Source organism: Sus scrofa, chromosome 2 (genome assembly GCF_054392235.1).
Source record: "Sus scrofa isolate SSC_HxYL_T2T_F1_AM1 chromosome 2, Sscrofa_HxYL_maternal_Yorkshire_Landrace_v2.0, whole genome shotgun sequence".
Taxonomy (NCBI): Eukaryota; Metazoa; Chordata; class Mammalia; order Artiodactyla; family Suidae; genus Sus; species Sus scrofa.
The window spans coordinates 21,983,231-22,010,625 of record NC_139384.1 but is presented as its reverse complement, the minus strand read 5'-3'; the positions used below and the strand labels follow the sequence as shown (position 1 = coordinate 22,010,625).

At 39.8% G+C, this 27,395-nt stretch overlaps 1 protein-coding gene across 6 annotated transcripts in view; it reads left to right on the top strand.

The window, feature by feature from the left end:
• The window catches only part of TTC17 (tetratricopeptide repeat domain 17), a 153,490-nt gene that overhangs the window by 82,814 nt on the left and 43,281 nt on the right, over window positions 1-27,395 (top strand). For 3 of the 6 annotated variants that reach the window (XM_021083170.2, XM_003480706.5, XM_085011402.1), the window contains exons 17-20: window positions 4,171-4,341; window positions 15,648-15,907; window positions 16,376-16,529; window positions 25,891-26,011. In XM_021083170.2, coding sequence (XP_020938829.1) covers window positions 4,171-4,341; window positions 15,648-15,907; window positions 16,376-16,529; window positions 25,891-26,011 — 706 coding nt within the window. The remainder of the gene's footprint in view (window positions 1-4,170; window positions 4,342-15,647; window positions 15,908-16,375; window positions 16,530-25,890; window positions 26,012-27,395) is intronic. The other 3 variants (XM_021083171.2, XM_085011403.1, XM_085011404.1) reach the window with 1 other exon arrangement.

Genomic DNA, 27,395 nt, shown 5'->3' with positions numbered 1-27,395 from the left:
ATGTTAATATTAATAACCCAATTTATTTAGGCAGTATTCTAACAGCAGAAAAGGATGTTGCTATGTCTAAGATCTCATAGCTGTTCTAGAATCAGAAATACACTCTGGAGTTTCAAGCTTAGTTGGTATTAGCGTATATTCTCTTACATCTATGAAAAACAAGACTGCCAGGATTTGAAATAGGTGCTAAATGCTTTGCAAGCAAGTATAGAGCATTAAGCAGAGAAGAGTGTTCCCATTTTCACTTGGGACCTTGTTATCTAAAGCATTTCATTTAAATCTTTAAATCACGTAAAAAGAAAAAAAAATAGCTCTCAAAATTAGTCTAAGTCATATAATGTCCTCACTTTTGAGTCAGCAAAAAATAATAGCCATAGCATGGAAGATTGACTTGTTACTTTTTAGATATCTTTCCATTTTTCCTTCTCTAACATTTTCTTGTCTTTTTAATGAGAATATCATCTCTACCTTGCTGGGAAGAAATTTTTTCCACAGAGGCAACATTTCTAGTTCCCCTTTTGAGCTGGAGTAGACCTATATCATACTCCTAAGAGCAGAAACTTCTATTTTTCCTCAAGTTCTTCAGTTCTCCCTCAGACAGTTACAAGGAGTAATTTAAAAATTAGGCAATAGAAAAAAAAAAAAAAAGGAGTTTCCGTCTTGGCACAGTGGTTAACGAATCCGACTAGGAACCATGGGGTTGCGGGTTCGATCCCTGCCCTTGCTCAGTGGGTTAACGATCCGGCATTGCCTTGAGCTGTGGTGTAGGTTGCAGATGCGGCTCGGATCCCGCATTGCTGTGGCTCTGGCGTAGGCCAGTGGCTACAGCTCCGATTTGACCCCTAGCCTGGGAACCTCCATATGCCGAGGGAGTGGCTCAAAGAAATAGCAAAAAGACAAAAAAATAAATAAATAAATAATTTTTAAAAATTAGGCAATAGGACTTTTATTGCTAGCCCAGATAATCGTGGAAATCATACCAGAATGCTAAACCAGTCTGTTTTTAACTGCCAGCTTAAGAAAATTCATATTAATAGTTCTAATTTTAAAGCATGTAGTTTTTACTTGATCATTTTGATTCTGCCTACTTCTAAGAAATATCCTAACTTAAACTTGTTATTCTTCCTTTAATTCCCCCCTCCCTTTTTCTGCCCTCTTCCTTAGAGGAGTTGGTCCCAGTTTCCTGAGATGAAGGGCAGGACATTCTTAGAATGCACAAGGCTTGCTCTGGGAAGGGTTGGGTTTGAGGTCATGCAGGAGGACTAATTTTAGCTTCAAGATCTTTTGCACATCATAGCTTGTAAATTACCTATAAAGCATTTTTAAATATTGCAGACATTTTAAAAGATGAAACCAATTAAATTTTTATAATGGGAAGAGGGTAGGAGGAAAAATAAGAGATGCAAAGGTTGGAGGAAGAAATCACTGGCAGAAAACACAGCTAGAATTTCACTTGTTAAAGGTTAAAAGTTTGTCCTTTTGCATTACTCAGCCTGTGTCAAAATGAAAAATGCTTTAAAGGCAAATTCACCAAAGCTGAAGGCAGAGAATATTCACTGGGAATAACATATGCTTTAAAATCTTCAGTATTATTGTCTGCTTTTAATAGTCATGCTTATTTATATCCCAATTAAGAATTGTCTCTGAGAAGTGTGCTGTTCTTCACAGTTTTAGTCAGTTTGGTGTGTAAAATTGTCTGTTATCTTTACTCTGTTTTATTTATTTATTTATTTGTCTTTTTAGGGCTGCACCCACGGCATATGGAGGTTCCCAGGGTCGGGGTCAAATCAGAGCTGTAGCCACTGGCTTACACCACAGCCACAGCAACGTGGGATTGAGAGCCACATCTGTGACCTACACCACAGCTCATGGCAACACCAGATCCTTAACCCAATGAGTGAGGCCAGGGATTGAACCTGCATCCTCATGGGTGCTAGTCAGGTTCGTTTCCACTGACCCATCACGGGAACTCCTTGCTCTGTTTTATTTTAATGCTCTTCTGCTTGGTTTTCCCATACTAACTTCCACATACCAGATGGTGAAGAGAGAAGTAGAGGCAAATCAGCAACCTCTGTCCTTTCAGGAGAATCCAGAGAAAGAAAGTGACTACCATTTCTCATGGCTTCTTTTCTGTTAGCCCTCCAGGACTCACACACTCGCTTTGCCTTCCATCTCTAGCAATTTGTCCTTCTTATTGTCTCCCAAACACAAATGAGAATTTCCTTTCCTGTTGCTTTGCTCAGCACATTATTCTTCCCTGCCTAGAATGCCACCTTCCCTACTTTTTCTGCAAAAGACGTAGGATTAATGAGATGAAAGCCAAGAAGCTTTGTAGTAACATAGAACTGATTCATATCCCAGTCTACCACTTAATTTGCTGTTAGATCTTGGGCAAGATAGTTAACTTCACTGAGATTCAGTTTCCTGATTTATAAAAGTAATATTTCACAGGGTGTTTTTGAGGGGTAAGTGGAAGAAAAAATAAAGAGTACTCAACAAGTATTGGTTCCCTGGGGTTCTCTTGTAGCATAGAGGGTTAATTAAGCATTAGGCACTGTCACTACAGCAGCTTGGGTTGCTATTGCGGTACAGGTTCAGTCCCTGGCCTGGAAACCTTCACATACCACAAGGTGCAGCCAAATATTACCTTTTTTTTAGTTCCCCTTTTTAAGCTCTCTGTTTTTAAGTCTTAACATATTCTTCAGAATTCAAGTTCTGCCTATTCAGAGCTTATTCTCTGAAGCATTTATTTGGCACAGTAGGCTACCTCATTATTGTTTGTTGTATTTACTGTCTCCCCAAGTTGTTTGTAAGTTTATTGAGAGCAAAAGCTCTCTTGAAACAGAGAATCTTTAGTTTCTGATGTAGCCTTGTTGAAAATGGTAGCCTTAGATGTGTGATAGTGTAGATTGAAAAATGGAAAGTGACCCCCTAAGCATCCAGTCCCCTTTCTTTAAACTAGTAAGTTGGGAACAGTCTCGAGTCCATTATATCTTCTGGTACCATAAAGGAAAATGGCTTGAGAAGTATTTTCCTAAATTATGGAATCTAAAAGGGAGTTATCAGATCCAGAAAGAGACTTCTTGTACTTTCATAGCTGTGAAGACAGCTTGACTGGGTACGTACATCTCTTTGAGACAACATTCTCTTTAAAAAAAAAAAAAAAAAAACAACTTTTAGAGTATGTTTGGATATTCTGATAAAGGAGGAAAGTTACCTACACATCCTTACCCAGAGAATTGTCCTCTCAGAGGCATGTGGGCTTCCGCTGAACATGCATCTTCGGTAGTAACACATGTGGAACATAAGAAGAGACCTCTTCAGCCAGCCAGATCCCCACCACAGCAGACGTAAGGGCCCAGTAACACAGTCCCCTATGCAGAGAATGACCAGGTGGAGCTGGATAGTGGCTCTCTGCCCCTATTTATACACAATCCCTAATAAGATCAAAGCTCTTGGACTCCTGGGAAAATTGTCATAAGGGTCATGCTCACTATACATCAGAAAGTATCAAGGAGTGCTGTGATTACATTCAAGATGTGACATTTTATGCTTGGGTGAATCTTTAATCCATGATCAGATCTTGTTTTCCAAAAGAAAGAGAGGCTACCTTTGTGCTCTGGCAGTCTTAAATGTGGATTCTTTGCCACCGTCACCCCAAGTGCTTGGTTTTTAACGTATAATCCTTTACCTTTTGGTATAGCTTTCATTTTAGGCTCCAGTGCAGGAATGGTATGTTTCTCTGCTATAATTCCTCTATCTCCAGCCCTATTCAGATACTAATCCATCATTTCTCACCTTCAAAAAGCAAACAAAAGGAAAACCATTTTTTATGATGTTTTATGTTTCAGAGAAGTGTTTCGCAATCATTCATTATGAATAGAATGAGATCTTGGGACTTGATCTTTGGTGTTATAGTTTTGTTTTTTTTTCTCCTCAATACTTGGTTCTTACAATAGCCTAACAGATAAAACTTGAATTTCAGTGCAAAATCTTGAATCACAATAATGATCTGGCTTTGGGCACTCTAGCTCACTGATTTTTGTGTGTTCTGCTGGGAAAAAACAGACTGTCACTTTTTTGCTCTTCCTGATACTTAGGGACCTTGAGCTGTGGGACTACACAAGAGAGAGTTTCTAATGTGTTCTATCTGTGTCTCTTGTCATTGAGGTAATTGTCATGAGAAAACCCTGGACAGCAACCATGACAAACAGAAATATTTTGACAACTCACAGTCACTGGATGCCGCTGAAGAAGAGCCCTCTGAGACAGGAACAGAGGAAGACCCTGTGCTTTCTGTTGAGAATTCAGGGAGGGACTCAGATGTCCTTAGACTTGAAAGTAAGTTGATTTGACCTGAGCTCTGCTTCTGGGGTAAAATCAACTCTCAGGCTTTAAGCTTAGACTTTGCTCTGCTCTCAAGCATTTGTTTCCTTTTTAACAGTCACTTCCTATATTGTAGAATCATGAGGATGACGGAATGTGAGGCAGAAGACAGACTATAATGTAAAAATGCTCTTCACACTTCTTTTTTTTTCTCTACCTCAACATCTTTTTGGAGGACAAGTTTGATTTATATGCCAGTCTTTCTTCTTAATGTCATTAGTCTATTGAGTAAGTCATGGGGAAAAAAGCAAGTTGTATTTACACTAACCTAATAAAATTTGATTTACATTAACCAAATAAAGATTTGGAATAATGGGCATACCTACCAGGCCTACTAAAATTCTGTTTTATGACCACATTTGGAGCTGTGCTTTGTTGAGCAATTCTTAAGATTATCAGTCAATTTATAATCGCCAAAACAAGTGACTTCTTTTTAGTATTCACCCTCCTCAGCCTCTTCACTGCCTCTGGAAGTGTACATACCTTCCCACTAGAAACTCTCCTTCTCCTCTTGGCTTTTGCGCAGCCAGTTGCTCTTGGTTCTCTTTCTGTCCTCGGAATATCTCTTTTCAGTTTCATTCACTTATTCTTTACTTTGCCCTTTATTTTTTTACCCCAGGATCTTAACTTTGGTCTTCATTTCTTTGTCCTCTGTCATCCCTTGGTGTTCAGATACTTTGGAGAATACCAATGACTCTAAATCTGTGTTTTCAGCCAAAATATTCTCTATGATTCCAGATCTTATTTCTGTGTTTTAATGGTCTCTTTATCTGGATATGCCACAGGCACTTCAAATTTAACATATCCAAAACTGAATTTGTCCTCATTTTGCCCTATATCCTGAACTGCTGCTAATTCTTATATTCCAGCTCCCTGTTAATGGCGCAACTCACCCAGTCATCACCATATCCAGTCAGTACCTAAGACCTATTAAGTTTATCATCTCTTCATCTATCCCTCTGCACTGCCTGAATTTAGACTTTCTTCATTCCTTCCTGAGCTATCACAATGGCTTCATGATTGGCTTCCCTATATCTAGTCCCATACATCAGTTTATGTATGGAGGGAGAGAGGTGGGGGGTATGTATGTGCATGTAGGAAAAAGAGAGATAATGCATATAAATTTGTGTACAATTTTAAAAACAAAAGCAACCCCATTACCAATGTATTGTGTGTCTAAAAAGTTGTTTCTAAATCATATCTGATCCGTTAAGTTGCCTGTGTTTAAAATTTTCAGTGGCTCTCTTACCTTCAGGAAGAATCCAAATGTCTTAACGTGGAATATGAGGCAGTTTGGCCCTTGATTCTGTCTCAGCTGTACCATCTACTAGTGCTCTACATAGCAGGAAGTACAAATCTTTTATTATTCCCTCACATGCCTTGCTGCTTTGAGCCTCCACACCTTTGCCCAGGCTGGGAATGGCCCCTGCATACTCTTTGCTTTTCTTTTTCTTTTATTTTTATTAAAATATGGTTGATTTAATGAGTTCCCATCATGGCTCAGTGGTTAACGAATCCGACTAGGAACCATGAGGTTGCGGGTTCGATCCCTGGCCTCGCTCAGTGGGTTAAGGATCTGGCATTGCTGCGAGCTGTCGAGCTGTGGTGTAGGTTGCAGACACGGCTTGGATCTGGCGTGGCTGTGGCGTAGGTGGGCGGCTACAGCTCCGATTAGACCCCCTAGCCTGGGAACCTCCACATCCACAGGTGCCGCCGTGGGAAAGACAAAAAGACAAAAAAAATAGATTTAAAGTGTCGTGTCAATTTCTGTTGTATAGCATGGTGACCCAGTCATACATATAAATACATTCTTTTTCTCATACGACCTTCCATCATGTTTTGTCCCAACAGATTGGATATAGTTCCCTGTGCTGTACAGTAGGACCTCATTGCTTATCCATTCTAAATGTAATAGTCTGCCACTCTTTGCTTTTTATAGACAACTCCTGTGCATCTTCAAGATCCAGCTCAAATGTCATCTCCTCTGTGAAGGATTCACAAAGGTCTCCAGGCATTTAGTTGTTCTGTTTGCTGTCTTACTTTTAGTCAAGGCACATAATATTAGTTGCTTGCATGTCTTACATCCCATCAGACTGTGAGCTTCTTATATATTGTGTTCTATATAACTTTGTATTCCTGCATACGGTAAATATTCGTTAGTGATGAAATGTGAACTTTGCCTTCCTGGGTAAATTGGATTAACATATTCAGCAATTACAAAATCGTGTATTTCCTTCTAAATGGTATTGTGTGTGTGTGTGTGTGTGTGTGTGTGTGTGTGTATATATATATATAGTATGTAAATAAAAGGTCTAAGAGAAGCAAGCTAAACCTCAAAGGGGAAGATTGTGACCTTTATTTTTGCAGGTTTAGAAAATTAGTTTCCTCAATTCTACCAGAAATCATTGGACTTTGAGAAAATTAATTTCCCACTTATCAACTCAAAAGAGATTGATTTTTAAGCCAGATGGCTAGTTTGTTTAATCACAAGAGGGTTACTCCTCCCTGCTGCCTGGCAGCCTCATGTCTCTTTCTGGCGTCAGGTACCCACACAAACAAATGAACATCAAAGGTTGTTTGATAAACTCAGAATCAGCACAGATGAAACTGAGTCATGTTAAGGGATGTTTTTTCAGTTTATAGAAACTGTCCCTGTTCCAGTACAGCTCGATAATGACCAGAATCCTCATGACTACCGAATTAGTCTTTTCCTAGGACAGTTCCGAATGAAACCCAACCGAATCTTATTCTTTGTCTCTTCATTTTCTGAATACAACATTGCTCAACACAGATAACCTCGGGTTTCGATTAAGTTTCTTTAGTTCCATGTTTCCCATGCAGTTCCATTCTATCCCTATGCTGGGGCTACAGTGTAGTTGCCCTGACTGGGACTAGGTGTTTACCAGGTCCCTTTAATATTGTGCAGACTGTCTCTTAGGGTGGATTCCTTTCCACATTTCTAATTTAATTCTAATATGATAGTGAATCTTTACTAGTTTTACTCTTAGGTTCTAATTTTTCTTTATCATATGAAATTCTGGGAGTACCTTCTTTTTTTCCCTAGATACTGACAAGTCCACAGGCACCACAGTTGTGATAGAAGTTGGTATGTTTATACCAGCCGACTTCCTATATAGTATGCTTAAGAATCAGAAAAACTATTTTTTAATGCAGATAGTACAGTTAAGTAAAAGTCAACTATAGACATTAAAGAATTTTTGAAAACTGTTTTTGGAGGAAAATTTGAAGAAACACAAGTAGTTAAGCCCTCTCCAGTAACCATAAATTATTATGATAATCACTACATTTTTGTGGTGCTTACAAAGTGTTATGAATTGAATTGTCTTAACGTTGTGACATAGATATTATTATTAAGCCCATCTTATAGATGAGAAAATTGAGATACAGGGAAGTTAGGTACCTTGCCTAATATCTTCAGCAGGTAGCATATAACTAACTAAAACTCATCCTCAGGCCTTCTGTTTCCATAACCGTGTCATTTGCCTGTGGCTCTTAGAAATAGGGGTTTGATAGATCAGAACTTTATTTTTTCTTTCTTTTTTCTTTTTACAGGCACACCTGCAACATATGGAAGTTCCCAGGCTAGGGGTCAAATCAGAACTGCAGCTGCAGGCCTGCATCACAGCCACAGAAACATGGATCCTAGCCACATCTACAACCTACACTGCAGCTTACTGCAACACCCAATCCTTAACCTACCAGTCGAGGCCAGGGATCAAACTTGCATCCTTACAGAGACTAATCAGGTTCTTAACCTGCTGAGTCACAATGGGAACTACAGAACTTTATTACTATTATTATTTTTTTTTATTATTATTATTATTTTGCTTTTTAGGGCTGTACCCACAGCATATGGAGGTTCCCAGGCTAGGGGTCAAATTGGAGCTGCAGCTGCCAGCCTACGCCACAGCCATAGCCACAGCCATAGCAATGCAGGATCCAAGCCACATCTGCAACCTAGGGGTCAAATCAGAGCTGCAGCTGCAGGCCTACACCACAGCCACAGCAACACAGGATCCAAGCTGCATCTGAGGCCTACACTGCAGCTTAATGCAACACCAGATCCTTAACCCACTAAGTGAAGCCAGAGATCAACGCTTGTCCTCATAGATACTAGTCAGATTTGTTTCCACTGCACCACAACAGGAACTTCAAAACTTTATTTTTTTAATTGGTAAAGTCATTTTTAAAGAAAACAAGTACCTGCTATTACCATTATTTTATAAAAGATTTTAATGTCAAAAAGGTACAAAGGCAGTCTTAGAATAAAGGTCAGTATTTCTCAAAAATGAACACTGGCAACTTTATACCAACAAATGTATAGCTGGACGTGTGTGTGTGTAGTATAACTTTAGATACATGTTCCTTTTTTGTTTCTGATTTTGCTAAGGATTGGTTAAAATTGTGTCACCAATTAACATTTGAAAAATCACTACTTTAATGCCTCATCATCTGATCCACAGTTCCTTCCTGGGAAACTATCTGTTGAAGGAAGAGCGTAGGTTTTGTAGTCAGAGATATTGTTCTCATGTCCTGGCTCTACCACCTAATTGTTTAATTTAAAAATAAACAAACCAGGAGTTCCCGTCGTGGTGCAGCAGTTAACGAATCTGACTAGGAACCATGAGGTTGCGGGTTCGGTCCCTGCCCTTGCTCAGTGGATTAACGATCTGGCGTTGCCGTGAGCTGTGGTGTAGGTTGCAGACTTGGCTCAGATCCCGCGTTGCTGTGGCTCTGGCGTAGGCTGGTGGCTACAGCTCCGATTAGACCCCTAGCCTGGGAACCTCCATATGCCACGGGAGCAGCCCAAGAAATAGCAAAAATACAAAAATAAATAAATAAATAAAAATTAAAAATTAAAAAAATAAACCAAAAAAAAAAAAAAGCCTCAGAATACTCTTGAGTATTTAAATAACTTAGAGAAACATTTATTTTAGTGCCTGGTACACAGATGGAACTCAGTAAATACTCTCTTCTACAAACACAGGCATGAGTCTACTGCTTCCCAGCTTAAAGCCTGCTCGTGAGCCAAGTCCTCACATGTACATACACATCGTATCTGCTCAATAAATGTCAGGAGAGGAGGCCCTGGCATATTTGTACAAGAGTTGTTACAGGAGCAATTCCATATTTGCTTTTTTTAGGTTATCTTGTTGGAATTACCTGTTTTCTCTTGCGATCCTGACCCAGCTAAAAGAAGGAAGGGTACTATTGGTGAAAATGAAAACTCATGATTGTTTTCTTCTCAGAAGTGAATCATTTCCGACCTACCTTAGCATGAGCGATTTAATCTAAGCCTTGTGTGCTTTCTCATTACTGACTTGAAATTTTGTGCCATTGTTTATGTGTTGTCTTTAATCCACAGCTTTATACTCTGACTTCAAAAAAGAGATCACTGCCTTTTTTAAAAATTAAAGTATAGTTGCTGTACAATATTATATGCTACAGATTGACAATTTTTAAAGGCCATACTCCATTTATAGTTATGATAAAATATTGGCTGCATTCCTCATGTTGTTACAATCCCACCAACAGTGTACTAGGGTTCCATTTTCTCCACACCCTCTCCAGCACTTCTTGTTTGTAGACTTTTGGTGATGGCCATTCTGGCTGGTGTAAGGTAGTACCTCAGAGAGGTTTGGATTTGCATTTCTCTGATCATCATGAGTGATGTTGAACATCTTTTCATGTGTTTTTTGGCCATCTGTATGTCTTCTTTGGAGAACTGTCTGTTTAGCTCTTCTGCCCATTTTTGGATGGGGTTGTTTGGTTTTTTTTGGTATGGAGCTGCAGAAGTTGTTTATAAATTTAGGAGATGAATCCCTTGTCAGTTGATTCGCTTGCAAAGATTTTCTCCCATTCTGTGGGTTGTCTTTTTGTTTTGTTTAGGGTTTCCTTTGCTGTGCAGAAACTTTGAAGTTTGATTAGGTCCCATTTGTTTGTTTTTCTTTTTATTGCCAATACTCTGAGAGGTGGATCTGAGAAGATGTTGGTGTCATTTATGTCAGGGAGTGTTTGGCCTATGTTTTCCTCTAGGAGTTTGATAGTGTCTGGTCTTATATCGAGGTCTTGAATCCATTTGGAGTTTCTTTTTGTGTGGTGTTAGGGAGTGTTGTAATTTCATTCTTTTCCATGTGGCTGTCCAGTTTTCCCAGCACCACTTATTGAACAAGCTTTCCTTTCTCCATTGTATAGTCTTGCCTCCTTTGTCATAGATTAGTTGGCAAGACTGACAAGGGATTAATCTCCAAAATTTATAAACAACTTATGCAGCTCCACATCAAAAAAACAAACAACCCCATCCAAAAATGGGCAGAAGATCTAAGTAGGTTCTCTTTATTATAATTTCTAGTCCCTTCACCATCCTTAAAGTGCTTTCTCTGAAATTTTTTTAATCCTTCTAGCAAAATATTTTCAAGTCTGGGGGCAAGTCTGCATGTATGTGCAGTGTTTCAGCTACTCTTCCTGCTGCTCTTTCTACTTCGTACTCTTCCTTCCACCCCTGATTTCTTTGGTCCTTCTTCACTTAACATGATTTTGAATACTTTGATCAAGTTACTTTTCTATGAATGTGCTCCACTTTGAAAAATCTCTTGAAACTGGGGTACCCAGACCTAACCATGAATTTCCAGATGTGTCTGGAACGTTGCAAAGTTATAGTGAACTTTTTTTTCTCCTTTTTTTCCTTTCTTTTTACTCTTTTGTTTTTTTTCTCTTCCTTCCTTTTCTTTTTATAGTCAAAACTGCATATGCTTCTCTCCATCTCTCTGCACTTCTTCTTGTCCCTGTGATTCTTACACAGTTACGTCACAGGGCTGAAACTCAGCTCTGAATTTTCCTGGTACCTCAAGATAGGATTCATCAGAATGAATTCATAGAAGCCTCACTGTGGGTGTTCACAGTCTTTTCACTTTACAATATTTATTCTCCTTTTTCCTGTGTGAAAATGGTACAGGTTGAAGATAATTTAAAAAAATAAAGATATGGGTCTCAGTCTCTGTATCCAGTTTATATCATACCATCTGCTCTAGGAGCAGCAAGCTTAAAATTTACTTTTTCTTCTTGTTTCACCTGTGATTTAAAGCCTTCTGAGATTCCTCTAAAATTCCTGACTTCTGCATTTCCAGATGCTTATTGGACAGTATCTAGAGATATGTCCCTCCATCCATTCTGGCCTAGACTATAAGCTCCATGGGTTGTTTTATTCTGAGCTCTCAGCACTTCATTAAGCACATAACAACAAATGTTTAAATGTAATCGACTTGCTTTTTTTTTTTTCTTTTTTTGGTGCACCTGTGTTATGTGGAAGTTCTCAGGCCAGGGATCGAACCCATGCCACAGTAGTGACAATACGAGATCCTCAACCACTAGGCCACCAGGGAACTCAACAGATATTTAAATGAATTAAGTGTCTGAAATCCTAACACTTTATCTTATTGTCTTCTCCTAATGCCATCGCCTTTGTAAATAGCATTATTATGTTTTCATATTCACAGATTCTAAAATTTCACATAGTGAAAAGCTGACTATTTCACATCAGGCTTTAAAATCTTGAAATTATCTTTGGATTTATTCTGTTTGCCATTATATCATATCCATTTAATTACCAGATTCTGTTAATTTTTCTTCATTGACATTTCCTTATATACCTCTTTCCCCTCCCTTTTTAAAAGTTCCCCTTTACCACCACCCTAAGTCAGCTTCTCTTTAGGTAACTCATGGAGACTGTTGAAACCGCTCTCTAACTGGTCTCTGAATCCTCTGTCCTCCTCCTCTCTTCCACCCCAGACCCCTAACACACCAACTGATTTACTGCTCTGTATAAATATTATGGCTCTTGTCTTGTTATTCTTTGCTTAACAAACCAGAGGAATCTTCTTCCCAACTTTCCCATTCTCAGTGTCACCCGCCTTCCCTAAGTATCGTATTTGCTGATATACTCTATATGCATTCTTTGTTCAAGTTCATTTGAAGTCAGTAGTGCCTTCACATATACCTTCCTTATCCTGTATCTGTATGTGTTCATGGGTATGTGAGTATATATGTACCTGATTTTTTAGTTTTGTCACTCTGGGAGTACCCTCCCTAGACTTCTCTTCTGTCTAAATCCTGCCTCGGGTAGTCTGCTTCGTGTCAGAAGCATTTTGCGACTACAATCAATTATGTTTTTCCTTTAGAAAAAAATATTTAAATGCGATTGTTCTCTCATTGTTTCATATATATATATATTGTTTCATAACTATATATATATATATATATATATATATATATATAGTTTTGTGCCTCCAACTTGATTATGTTTAATTCCACAGGATCAGATTCTTTTTGTCCCCACCTGTATAGCATATAGCACGGAGATGGCACATAGTAGGCTCTAAATAAATAAAGGTTGGTATATTCTTCTGCGTCATAGCACATTTATGATTTCCCCATTCCTCACCTTTCTTTAGTATTGTTCTTTAGGAATTGCTCTCACCCCAACCCTAGTAGCCTTTGAAAAGGCGGAATGGCTGCCAGCAGCAGAAACCTGCAGCAAGTTCTATAGTCTTTCTTGACTGAATATTCATTTCCCTTAGGAAGGCCCTTTCTCTAAGAACTTTTTAAATAATGTATATTATTACCTTGTGATAAGGGCACAGGGAAGTATTAACCTTTGGGACCTGGGCCTGCAGAACTCTTCGCAACTAAACATGAATGTTTTCTTTCTTTCTTTCATGAATGTTTTCTAAATAGTAGTAGTTACTGAATGGAAATAAGGCTTCCATACCCAGCATCCTTATGCAGCCTAACTATACACTGGAGAATTAGTTACCTGCCTTCTGTCTTTGACCAAAAGCCACTTTTCTTTAAGCCCATATCCTTGACTATGGCCACATCAGTCAGAAATCCTTTTCTGTCTCAGGACTACGTGCAGAGAATCCCATGATAGCCACAGGAGAAGGAAGGAGCAGAAGCTAAAATAAACATGAGGAGTACTTAGAGAAAACTGTTGCTACAAGTCATATGCCAGGCAATTCAAATTCAGTTCCTGGTTGGGATTCCTATAGCAATCTTTTTCAGCTGCTTCCTGGGTTAGCTACTGAGAAGTTTGTAAGTCACATAGGGTGCCAGACCCTCTGCTAAAGATGTTGATGTCTGCCTTTCTGTTGCCTACTTTTCATCTTGGTTGAAAGTACACTTTTTTAGAGTTTTAAAAGTCTTGAATTGCTAAAGCAAAAGAGAAACAGCAGGTCTTCAAAGACCTCACAAAGCAAATTATTCCTGAGTTCCCATTAATTGAGTCTACAATTTTTTGTGCCTGCTGTATGGCAGGTGCAATGCTAGACATTTGGAATACAGTAGCAAACAAGATAGAAACTAAAAATTAGAACTCTTCGTCAACCCTACATTTATACTATTGACCATGTAGTTTTAGCACGTAACCAACCATTTTAATCTAAATATCCTAAAAAAAGGAGTTTGCAGACTCCCATTTGACTTTACACTAATGTTAATAATAAGCAATAGAAACCAGCAGATTGGTTCAGAAAACCTAAAAGAAATTTACTTGAAAGGACAACAGTACATTTTGTAGTTACTTGCTAACAAATAGAAGAGCCCTATTTGCTTTCTCAAGAAAAGAATGATGGAGAATCTCTGGCCACATTTTGAGCCTCATATATTTCTAGGGGTCCCTTGTATAAGTAAGTAGTTAAAAAGTTTTTCCCTGTTAAAAAAAATGAAAGAAAAGAAAGGACGACAGAGGTTTCTAGTTTCCAGCCTAGCAGCAGACCTTCCCACCTTCTGGAATAGAAACTGGGATGGGAGATGCCACCAGAGAGCTAAGGGTGGTACTGTAGACCTTCTGTGAGAAGGGCTCAAAGCTTTAGTTGTTTTTAGCCATGACATTCAGCTACCTTTCTTACCTCAGAAACTAAAACTATGCGTGTCCTACCCCCACCACTCCTTTTTCAGCCACACCCACAGCATATGGGAGTTCCTGGACTGGGGATTGAACCTGAGTTGTGCTGCATCCTATGCCATAGCCATATCCTTAACCCACTGTGCCGAGGATCAAACCTGCCATACCACAGAGACAAGCCAGATCATTAAGCCAATGTGCCGCAGTGGGAACTCCCTAAAATGATACATTTCTAAGATGAGTCACTCACTTTGGCTATAGGCCTGGTGATGTGGATCTGAGGTTCCTGACCTTGGCCTTATTAATGCCATGTTCTAAATTACAGAACAAGCCAGAATTACCAATTAAAGGTTATTGGGATAACGTAGACTGGCATTTTGTGAGCAATCAACCACAAGCTCTCAGGCTGTCCAAAAGGAGTCATTTTACTTTGTTACTTGTTTTTGTACCCTGTATACTTCCAAAAAGGCCTGGAGATAACTCTCACAGAACACACAACATACGATTCAGCCATTAATTCAAAATAGCCAAAGTTAAATAGTAAAGATTTTTTTCTTAAAAAAAGAAACTTTCTATTAAGACTTTCAGACTAATTTTGTCCAAAGCTTTCCAGTTAAGCATAGAGGGGAACTTGTAGGGTTGTGTAACCTTCAGTTTAGAATAATGGAAACATTGACTTCTCAGGAGAAAGAATTTTTATTAGGCCATAGCACTGAGAAACATCCACAGAAGTCTACATCAGATACATGAGCAACATAATAAATATCCTGCTAACCATTTTAGGAGAAATTACACTAGTATATTGCTATTTCTTATATCAACCATTAGTGAAAATGGGAGACTTCATGTGAAATTAGGATAATTTTCCATTAAATAAATTATTGTTCAGTTAAGGCAACAGACTGTATGGTCTGAACATGCAGCTGTATTTCATATGCTATTTGAATAAAGCTTGAAGAAGCCTATAGATTAAATAGCATAATAAACTTTATCTTTGCCATCTATGTCTTATATCTAGAGCAGATTGGTCTTTTTTTTTCCAAAAAATATATGCATATAAAATAGCCATCTTTATTCTTACTAATGACATAATCTATGACTACCTGCCATCAAGCTGTTGCCATTTTTCTCAGCCAAGTTTTTTTTATAAAAGCTAGATGACAAAGATGGTATTTTATTATGAATTTTGAAGATGTCGAATGATGTTTTTAGGAATATGAACTATAGAAGTACCTCTGAGAAGAGCCAAAACTTTTCTCAGAAAGCAAAGTTGGAGTCACTCTGGTAGTCAAATGAGTCCTGTGTAATTTTTAATAACATACTGGCACTTGAATTTCAGGTACAGTGGTTGAGGAAAGCAATGGTTCTGATGAGATGGAGAATTCAGATGAAACAAAAATGTCAGAAGAGATACTGGCTTTGGTGGATGAATTTCAACAGGCATGGCCTCTGGAAGGCTTTGGGGGAGCATTAGAGATGAAAGGAAGGCGTCTGGATTTGCAGGGGATACGCGTACTGAAGAAAGGTCCCCAAGATGGAGTGGCCAAGAGCTCTTGCTATGGAGACTGCAGAAGTGAAGATGATGAAGCAACAGAATGGGTAAGAGTTTGCCAGCTCAGGTCTTAACAAATTGTAGTCCGTATTTTTGGATGGCTTAGTTTGCAAGTATAATGTTTCTGTTGGGTATGTGGCACTACTTTACTCCATGCTCGAGTCAACCCTCACATGGGAATTGTACTGCCAGAAGCATTTCACGTTACTTGGGTGTTGCTGGCTCCTCCAGGAAGCAGAGGAAATGGATGGGTATGAAGCCATCCATGCTCAAACCTGCAGACTGGGAATGGCCTAGTTCAGACATCTTAATTTTTAGTTTCCTCTGTACCCTTCAAGGCTAGGTTATTTTGCTGATTTCACTAAACACTTTTCATCTAGACCTTTAATAATTAAATGGAAGTAAAGACGCTAAGCCTAGCACAGAACTGATTCTTCTTAAAGCCACCAATCCCACAGCCCTGGACAGATGTGATAATTGTTCTCATTTGTCCCTAACATATTTTCATTTCCTAGATCACATTCCAAGTCAAACGTGTAAAGAAACCCAAAGGGGAGCATAAGAAAACGCCTGGAAAAAAGGTGGAATCCAATCAGGTAGAAAATGTACATCGTAACCAAGCAAACCTGGAGATCACTGGCCCAAAGGTGGCATCTCCTGGGCCACAGGGTAAATTTGAATGTTTAATATGCCACTTTCTTTCAGATTTCACTGTCTCAATTCTCACAAAGTGTGTGTTTGTGACTTGAAGTAGATCAGATGAGAAGGTAATTGAGCCAAGTAAACAAGAAACCAGTCACTGATGTAAAAAGTTTGTTTTGGAGTTCCCATGTGGCTCAGCAGATTAAGTATCTGGTGTTGTCACTGCAGTGGCTGGGGTCGCTTCTGTGTACAGGTTCAGTCCCTGGCCCAGGAACTTCTACATGCTACAGGTGCAGCCAAAAAAAAAAAAAAAAAAGTTTGACATGTACTTGATCTTTTTAAAATTGGCCATTTGGCTTATATTCTTACCATCTTAAATACCTTAATTCTTACCTTGACAGTCAAGTTTAATATTAGTTTAAATATTAATATTAAGTATTAAAATGTGGCTTTGAGACAGACTCCCTGAGTTTAGACACCAGTTTTTCCATTTAGTTCCCTGTGCTTCATTTTCCTTATCTATAAAATGGGGATAATTGCATCTGTCTTGTAGGGTGGTTGTGAGTATTACATGAGTTTATACATGTAAAGAGCTTTAATGAACTGGGCACGTAGGGCTCAAAAATATTAACCACCTAGTAACAGTTTTGTGTGTCACATATTTCTTTACGTATTCGATAAATGCTTTGGAACTACTTTGCATTTTCATCAGAGTTTGGTGTGTACGTTCAAGGTTCATAGTTGTTCCAAAGTCTGTCTTTGGACCCCAGGTTCAGGGCCATTGCCATGAGTCTATTTTACTTTCTTTTCCAACAGTGAAATAGTGGTGATAGAATTTCTTTAAAAAACACACACACACACAAAAACTTCTTTAAAAGGATATTTTCATTGTCTTAAACTTCTAAAGTTCAAGATAATTTCGTGAAAATGAATCTTAAGTTGTACTTACCAGAGCTGAAAGCAAGAGGACACATGATAAAATATAAAGATTGAGGTCAACTTGGCTACATCCCAGAATGATCTGTGACTTGAGAAAAATACTAAGAACATCAAAAAGGACATTTTGTCATGGCTGTTTAAGAAAGATAGCATGTTTTTAACAGGTTACGGAAAGAAAGTAGCACTTCCTCTAGTACATCTGTCTGCAGTAGCAAGGAAACAGATGTCCAAACTGTAAGACATCATTATAGCAAGGAAAATTCCAGTGGATTAAATAGTAAATGTAATAAAAACATAAAAGAGGAAATTTTACATGGATATTTAAATACTTTTAAAGTAAGAAAGGACTTTCTAAAGCACAGAGAAAAAGAAAAAAATAATTCTGGCATCGGAAAACACTGAAAAATAGAAAGACAAAGGATTGAAACAAAGTATTTTTGCAGAATATTTGTTTCTATTTACAGAATATAAGCAAAGGGTATCAACATTTAAAGAGCACCTACACATTGATAGGAAGAATACCACATTTTAATAAAATATGTGCAAAGTACATGGGCAGTTCACCAAGTACACACACACACACACACACACACACACACACACACACACACACACAAACAGCCACTAAACCTGAGAAAATGTTCAGTCTCACTAGCAATCAAGGGATTATAAAGATAAAATGTGACATGCTATTTTTTTTCCCTAATTGATACAAGTCTCAACAAATACTTGATTTTGAAAATGTTTCTTCCCTTACCTTAAACCTGGTTTCTTTCTATCTTTTTTTAAATTATTACTCAAATGAATTTATCACATCTGTAGTTGCATAATGATCATTCACAGGATTTCCATCCCACAGCCCAAGCACATCCCCCCACCCCCAAAACTGTCTCCTCCAGAGACCATAAGTTTTTCAATGTCTGTGAGTCAGCATCTGTTCTGCAAAGAAGTTCCATCTGTCCTTTTTTCAGATTCCACATGTCAGTAAAAGCCTTTGATGTTGGTGTCTCATAGTATGGCTGACTTCACTTAGCATGGTAATTTCTAGGTCCATCCATGTTGCTAAAAATGCTGGTATTTCATTCCTTTTAATGGCTGAGTAATATTCCATTGTGTATATATACCACATCTTCTGGATCCACTCCTCTGTCAATGGACATTTAAGCTGTTTCCATGTCTTGGCTATTGAAAGAGTGCTGCAATGAACATTGGAGTACATGTGTCTTTTTGAGTCATGGTTTTCTCTGGATAGATGCCCAGGAGTGGGATTGCTGGATCAAATGGGAGTTCTATGTTTAGTTTTCTGAGGTATCTCCATCCTGTTTTCCACAGTGGTTGCACCAATTTACAATCCTATCAAGAGTGTGATAGGGTTCCTTTTTCTCCACACCCTCTCCAGCACTTCTTGTTTGTAGACTTTTGGATGCTGGCCATTCTGGCTGGTGTAAGGTGGTACCTCAGAGAGGTTTGGATTTGCATTTCTCTGATCATCATGAGTGATGTTGAACATCTTTTCATGTGTTTTTTGGCCATCTGTATGTCTTCTTTGGAGAACTGTCTGTTTAGCTCTTCTGCCCATTTTTGGATGGGGTTGTTTGTTTTTTTTGGTGTGGAGCTGCAGAAGGTGTTTATAAATTTAGGAGATGAATCCCTTGTCAGTTGATTCGCTTGCAAAGATTTTCTCCCATTCTGTGGGTTGTCTTTTCGTTTTGTTTAGGGTTTCCTTTGCTGTGCAGAACCTTTTCAGTTTGATTAGGTCCCATTTGTTTATGTTTGTTTTTACTGTCAGTACTCTAAGAGGTGGATCTGAGAAGATGTTGCTGTCATATATGTCAGAGAGTGTTTGGCCTGTATCTTCCTCTAAGAGTTTTATGTTGTCTGGTCTTATATCTAGGTCTTTAATCCATTTGGAGTTTCTTTTTGTGTGTGGTGTTAGGGAGTGTTGTAATTTCATTCTTTTCCATGTGGCTGTCCAGTTTTCCCAGCACCACTTATTGAACAAGCTGTCCTTTCTCCATTGTATAGTCTTGCCTCCTTTGTCATAGATTAGTTGGCTGTAGGTGCGTGGGTGCAATTTTTTGGAATAGTTTCAAAAGGAGAGGCGTTAGCTCTTCTCTAAATGTTTGATAGAATTCACCTGTGATGCCATCTGGTCCTGGACTTTTGTTTGTTGGGAGTTTTTTAATCACAGTTTCAATTTCAGTTCTTGTGATTGGGCCATTCATCTTTTCTATTTCGTCTTGGTTTAGTCTTGGAAGATTGTACTTTTCCAAGAATTTGTCCATTTCTTCTAGGTTTTCCTTTTTATTGGCGTGTAGTTGCATGTAGTAGTCTCTTAGGATCCTTTGTATTTCTGTGATGTCCGTTGTTACTTCTCCTTTTTCATTTCTAATTTTATCGATTTGAGCCCTCTCTCTCTCTTTTGCTTGGTGAGCCTGGCTAAAGGCTTCTCAATTTCGTTGATCTTTTCAAAGAACCAGCTTTTCGTTTCATTGATCTTTTCTATGGTTGTCTTTGTTTCTATTTCATTGGTTTCTGCTCCTCTGATCTTTATGATTTCTTTCCTTCTACTAACTTTAGGTCTTGTCTGTTCTTCTCTCTCGAGCTGCTTTAGATGTAAAGTTAGCAGCTTGTTTACTTGAGCTTTTTCTTGTTTCCCGAGGTAGGCTTGTATTGCTATATAAACTTTCCTCTTAGAATGGCTTTTGCTGCATCCCATCGATTTTGGAGTGTCGTATCTTCGTTGTGGTTTGCTTCTAGGTATTGTTTACTTTCCTCTTTGATTTCTTCAGTGATCCATTGGTTGTTTAGTAGCATGTTGTTGAGTGTCCACGAGTTTGTGTTTTTTGCCGTTTTTTTCTTGTGGTTGATTTCCAGTCGTATAGCGTTGTGGTCGGAAAAGACGCTTGATATGATTTCAGTTTTCTTAAAGTTGCCGAGGTTGGATTTGTAGCCCAGGATGTGATCAGTCTTAGAGAATGTTCCATGTGCACTTGAGCAGAATGTGTATTCTGTTGCTTTTGGATGGAAAGTCCTCTGAATATCTATGAAGTCCATCTGGTTTACTGCATCACTCAGGGCCTGTGTTTCCTTCTTGATTTTCTGTCTGGTTGATGTGTCCCTTGCGGTAAGTGGGGTGTTAAAGTCCCCCACTGTTAGTGTGTTCTTGTTGATTTGTCTTTTTGAGGTTGTTAGCAGTTGCCTTGTATATTGTGGCGAACCTGTGTTGGGTGTGTAGATATATAAAATTGTTATATCTTCTTCTTGGATTGATCCTTTGATCATTATGTCGTGACCGTCTTTGTCCCTTAACATAGTCTTCATTTTAAAGTCTCGTTTGTCTGATACGAGTATTGCTACTCCAGCTTTCTTTTGATCCCCGTTTGCATGAAATATTTTCTTCCATCCTCCCAGTTTCAATTTGTATGTGTCCCTAGAAGTGAAGTGGGTCTCTTGAAGACAGCATGTATTTGGGTCTTGTTTTTGTATCCATTCAGCCAGTCTGTGTGTTTGGGTTGGGGCGTTTAGTCCATTAACATTGAAGGTAATTATTGATATGCGTGTTCCTATTGCCATTTTCTTAGTTGCTTTGGATTTGGTTTTGTTGCTCTTTTTTCTTCCCTTCTTTTCTTGTTCTCTCCTCTTCTGGTTTGATGACTATCTTCAGTGTTGCCTTTGAGTTGATTTGTCTTTGTTAGTGTATCAGTTGTAGATGTTTGGTTTGCAGATATTCCGAAGTTGTGATATAAGAGTCTATATGTATGTGACATTGTTTTAAATTGCTGGTCTCTTAATTGCATGTTCATCTCCAGCGTCTTGCGTTTGTACCCACCTCTTCTCATGATTTCTGATTTGGGGGGCATCATTGTGCGTGGATGCTTTCGTCTCTTTACTGTGTGTATACCTTTACTGGTGAGCCTTGTCATTTGTGGTATTTTTGTTTCCTGCTGCTGTCTTGTCTTTTCTGCCTAGAGAAGTTCCTTTCATATTTGTTGTAAGGCCGGTTTAGTGTTGCTGAATATTCTCTCAGCTTTTGCTTATCTGTGAAGGGTTTGATTTCTCCTTCAAATCTGAATGAGAGCCTTGCTGGGTAGAGTAATCTTGGTTGGAGGTTTTTTCCTTTCATCACATTAAGTGTATCATGCCACTCCCTTCCGGCCTGCAGTGTTTCTGCTGAAGGATCTGCCGATGATAACCTTATCGGGGGTTCCCTTGTATGTTAATTGTTTCTTTTCCCTAGCTGCTTTCAGGATTTTCTCTTTGTCTTTAATTTCGGTCCGTTTGATTAAATATGTGTCTTGGTGTATTCCTCCTTGGGTTTATTTTACATGGTACTTGTTGTGCTTGCTGGATTCAAGTGAGTGGTTCCTTTCCCATGTTAGGGAAGTTTTTGGCTATTATCTCTTGGAATATTTTTTTCTGTCCCCTTCTCTCTCTCTTCTCCTTCTGACCCCCTATAATGCGGATGTTGGTGCGTTTAACGTTGTCCCAGAGTTCTCTGAGACTCTCTTCATTTGTTTTCAGTCTTTTTTCTCTTTTCTGTTCCGCATCCGTAATTTCAACTAATCTGTCCCCCACCTCGCTTATTTGTTCTTCTGCCTCCTGTATTCTGCTGTTGGCTGCTTCTAGTGAATTTTTTATTTCAGTTATCGTATGTTGCATCTCTTTTTGTTTACGTTGTCTGTCTTGTGTCTCTTTGGTCAGTGTTTGCTGTAAGCTATCCATCTTTGGCTCCAGTTTATTTCCAGTGTCTTGCATCATCTTGAGCATCAACAGTCTAAGGTCTTTTTCCTGGAGGCTGAGAATCTCCTTATCACTTAGCTGATTTCCTGGGGTTTTTTTCTTTCTCCCTCCTCTGAGTTATAGTTCTCTGTCTTCTCATTTTTATAGGTTTTTGGTGTGGTGACCTTTTTACAGATACTAGAGTTGTAGCCTGTCTTACTTCTGGTGACTGCCGCCCTTGTGGCTGAAGTCGGTATGGGGGCTTGCTGTAGGCTTCCTGATGGGAGGGGCGGATGCCTGCCCACTGGCAGGTGGAGCTGATTCTCATCCCTTTGGTGGGTGGGGCTTAGTGCCTAGATGGGATTAGAGGAGGTTGTGTGCCTGAGAGGTCTTTAGGCAGCCTGTTTACTGAGGGGCGGGGCTGTGATCCCACCTGGGTTGTTGTTTGCCCTGGGGCTTCTCAGTGCTGACTGATGGGTGGGGCCAGGTTTTCCCAAAATGGCCACCTCCAGAGAAAGGCATGCTGCTGAATATTCCCGAGAGCTTTGCTTTCAATGTCCTTTCCTCACAACCAGCCACATTCAGCCCTGTTTTCCCAGGATGTCCTCCAAGAACTGCAGTCAGGTTTGACCCAGATTCCTATGGAGCCTTTGCTTTGCCCTGGGACCCAGTGCATGTGAAAGTCTGTGTGCACCTTTTAAGAATGGGGTCTCTGTTTCCCCCAGTCCCGTGGAGCTCCTGCACACAAGCCCCACTGGCCTTCAATGCCAGATGCTCACTCCAGGGGCTCTTTCTCCCAGTGCCAGTTCCCTGCATGTGAGAGTGTGATGTGGGGCTGAGAACTCTCACTCGTGTAGGTGAGTCTCTGTGAACCAGTTAGTTTCCAGTCTGTGGGGCTTCCCACCCAGGAGGTATGGGGTTGTTTATATCATGTAATTGCCCCTCCTACCTGTTGATGAGGCCTCTTCTTTGTCTTCTGGAGTAGGATATCTTTTTGAAGGTTTATGGTCCATTTGGTTGAAGATTACTCAGCCTTTAGTTGTGAATTTTGTTGTTTTTAGGAGAGAAGTTGAGCTCCAGTTTTCTATTTCTGCCATCTTATTCCCATCTCATACACCTTTTCATGCAGGGGTAATCGTCCTCAACAAACCGACAGGGTTCCATTTCTTTTAAGGAACTTCTACCTTCAGTCTGGAAAGGAGCTCCATCCCAGACTTGGCCCTATGGAAGTCACTCACTACACATCATCCCAGAGGCTCCCTCCAACAGCGCCACTTACCCCCTAAACCACATTATTAAACCAGTGCTTTGTGAGCCTATGAAGGGAAAGTGGAAATCATTAAGGGCCATGGTAGATTGTTCTAAGAATTAATAAAACCAGTAGTGTGTAACTAATTTCATTTTGTATTTTGCTGAGGGCTCCTATACTGAGAGACCAGGGGAGTGTCCTAGACATAATGTCTCTGGATTTAAACAAAGCATTTAACAGAGCCTCTTATGATATCCTTGTGGACAAAGTGGAAAGAGGTGGGCTCAAAGGCTCTCCAATGCCTGTAGCATAAAGACAGACTTGACAGCATGATGCATAAGACCATTTATAACCCAGCCTCTCTCCCCTCTTTGGCACCATTCTGTGGAACAACCATGCTCTTATTTTACCTCCTTGCTTTTGCACATGCTATTCCCACTGACGTCTCAGTGGTGCTAAAATGTCACTCGTCCTTAATCTTCACATTTCAATGCCATGTCTTCCTTGGAACCTTCAGGCAGCATTAGTTGCCCTCTCCTCTGTGCAGTTATTCTTACCTTATTCTGTACTCTAGTACTTACTCTGTCATGTTCCAATAATTTATGTTTAGTTTCCTCGCTCAATGTGAGCTCAAGGGCAGGCTCTTTTATTATTCCTCTTTGTATCCCTAGTCTCTTAACACAGATCCCAGTCCTTTATAATAGATGCTCAATAGATATTTTTCAAGTGAATTTCTTAAACATAAAAGAAAAATAAGCTTTATTATGAAATTTATGGTTTCACTATTTAAGTTATTAATTTAAACAGGTTTCATTTGAAACTTTTCCAAACTTTTTTTGTTTTTTTTTAATCTGAATCTAAATCCCTGCCTGTATCTTAAGTAGTTGTTAAATTCATGTAGTATAAAAAGAGTTATACAAGGAGTTCCCGTCATGGCTCAGTGGTAACAAACCTGACTAGTGTCCTCTAGGATATGTGTTCCATCCTTGCCCATGCTCTGTGGGTTAAGGATTTGGCATTGCCATGAGCTGTGGTTTAGGTTGCAGATGTGGCTCAGATCTGGCGTTGCTGTGGCTGTGGCATAGGCTGGCAGCTGTAGCTCTGATTTGACCCCTAACCTGGGAATCTCCATATGCTGTGGGGGCAGCCCTAAAAAGACTAAATAAATAAATAAATAAAAGTTATACAAAACCAAAGTTCTCCATCATGTTCATTCCACTGGCATTTCTTCAGAAGAATCTTTCCCAGATAGGACTTAGTTCTGTTCTTTTTGGGGGCCATACCCAAAAGATAGTACCTTTGAAGCTTATCAATAAACAGAGCTTTAAAAGACCAGTAAAGGAGTTCCCATCGTGGCACAGTGGTTAACGAATCTGACTAGGAACCATGAGGTTGCAGGTTCGTTCCCTGACCTTGCTCAGTGGGTTAAGGATCCAGCGTTGCCGTGAGCTGTGGGGTAGGTCGAAGACGCAGCTCGGATCCCGCATTGCTGTGGCTCTGGCGCAGGCCGGCGGCTACAGCTCGGCTACAGCTCCAATTAGACCCCTAGCCTGGGAACCTCCATATGCCGCGAAAGCGGCCCCAGAAAATGCAAAAAGATAATAAACAATAAAAATAATAAAAGACCTGTAAAGCTTTAAATAGCATGATTGGGGACATGCACATTAGACCTGGATCTAGATCCCATTCTGCCACCTAGTAGCCAGATGACCCTGGGAAGTTCACTTGATTTCTCTGAGCCCCTGGTTTCTCATCTGAGAAACAAGGATTAAAACCTTCCTTATGAAGCTATGGATGTAACGCACTTAGCATAGGGCCTGAACACACTGTAAGTACTCTGGAAATAAGTGGTAACCTTTCATTGTGATCATTATTCCCTGTCCTGCTGCTTTTCTTTACAGCAGGGGTTCTCTAGCAGGAGTGATTTTGCCCTCCCAGGGAACTCTTGGCAGAATCTGGAGACATTTTTGGTCTGGGGGCAGGGTGCTACTGATAACTATTGAGTAGAGGCCGGGGGTGCTGCCAGCCATCCTCCAGAGCACAGGAGAGCGCTCACAGCGTCAGCGCTCACAGCGTCAGCTCTTCCAGGTTAAGAAACCCTGCTTTAGAGATGTATGTTCCTCCTGACTTAGAGTTGTCCTTACAAAATACAAATGTAGAGAGGTAAAAATTTTTGATAAGAATGTGAATATTGCAGAATATTTTAACTTTAACCTTAAATTTGTCTTAAATATAAAGGATTAATTTATTTTTACTTCATCATCTATCTTTGAGAACAAGGTTTACTCAAAGGTGGTCATTATTCCTATTGCTATGAGTGACAAGATTTTAGTTCTCAAGTGGTAGAAATTCTGTAGACAAGAAGAATGACTGGCACCTCCAATGTAACAATCTGGATGACATAATCGTCGGGGCATAAGACACGACACATTATCTTCCTTTGCAGTTGTGTGGATTGATGACATACTTTCCTTCCAGGAAAAAAGCGTGACTACCAGAGTCTGGGATGGCCCAGCCCGGACGAATGCCTCAAACTCCGCTGGGTAGAGCTGACAGCCATCGTGAGTACCTGGCTTGCAGTTTCTTCGAAAAACATTGAGTGAGTATTTTAAACCTCTTCCTCCTTCATGGCATTTGTGTACCAGTGATCCCACTGGGCCCCAGCTGACTTCAGGGATGCCCTTCTTTGTCAGCAGCTGTTAGAAGAGGCATCCTTTCGAGGCTCGGTGGTTCAGAGCATACCCATTGCTGACCACAGGCCACAGGTGGTCTCAGCCCATTGTGCCGAAACACAGCCTCTTCTCAGTGTCTTCACCCATACTTTCTAAACTATCTGGAAGTCAACTCCGTTTGAAGACTAAATCTCTCTTCATTAAAGCATAAAACCTTTGGTCTCTCACTAACCTCATGTGCTTGGAAAGGGAGCCAGAGCAAATCCACATTTATGAACACCTACCAGGAAACAAGTTAGCAAGGCTGCCTCTCCAATAACTGCTTTTTCCTCCCTGGATGTTCATTCTCTTTTGTTGGCCCCTTTTCTTCCCTTTAAGCATTGGCGTTGCCTAAGATTTACCACTAAGCCTTCTTATTTTACGATTACTCTTAGTTAGACTGCTCTTGCTCCCAGAACTTTTGTCAGCACTGATAGTTTACAACTTCCAGATTTGAATCTCAAGACCAGACCTTCCTTCAAATCTTTCAACTCATGTCTCCAGTTACCTATCTGGTCTCCCTGCCTGGATATCTCTCAGGCACCACAAGCTCAGGAAAACTGAACTCATCATTCTCCTTACAAAAAAAACATTTTTTTTTTGTCTTTTTTTTTTTTAACCTTTTCTAGGGCCACTCCCACAGCATATGGAGGTTCCCAGGCTAGGGGTCTAATTGGAGCTGTAGCTGCCGGCCTACACCAGAGCCACAGGAACGCCGGATCTGAGCCACGTCTGCAACCTACCCCACAGCTCATGGCAACGCCGGATCCTTAACCCACTGAGCAAGGCCAGGGATCGAACCCGCAACCTCATGATTCCTAGTCAGATTCGTTAACCACTGTGCCACAATGGGAATTTCCAAAAAAACATTGTTTTGTTTGTTTTCTATTTCTTATTCTTATAAACAGCTCCAGCAGTGCTTAGGACAGAAACCTTGGGAGTTGACCTTACCCCTCAAATCCAAGCCATTGCCAGTTCTTATCACTTTTACCTTCTGAATGTTTTTCAAAGCCATCTGCTTTTCTTCATCCCCATTGCTGCCTTCTTAAGCCAGAGCACTGGCATCTCCACTTAGGTTCATTCAGCAGCCTCCTACCTGGCTCTTCTGTTTTCTCTTCAGTCCATTCTTTCTGCATTACTGAAAATACTTCCTCAACTATAAGTCAAGTGAGTCTCCAAATGCTCCAATAACTTCTTATTGCTATTTATAGTGGCCTAAAATGCCCTTCATGATCTGCTCCCTGCATGTCTTTCCATCTTCAATTCTGCCCT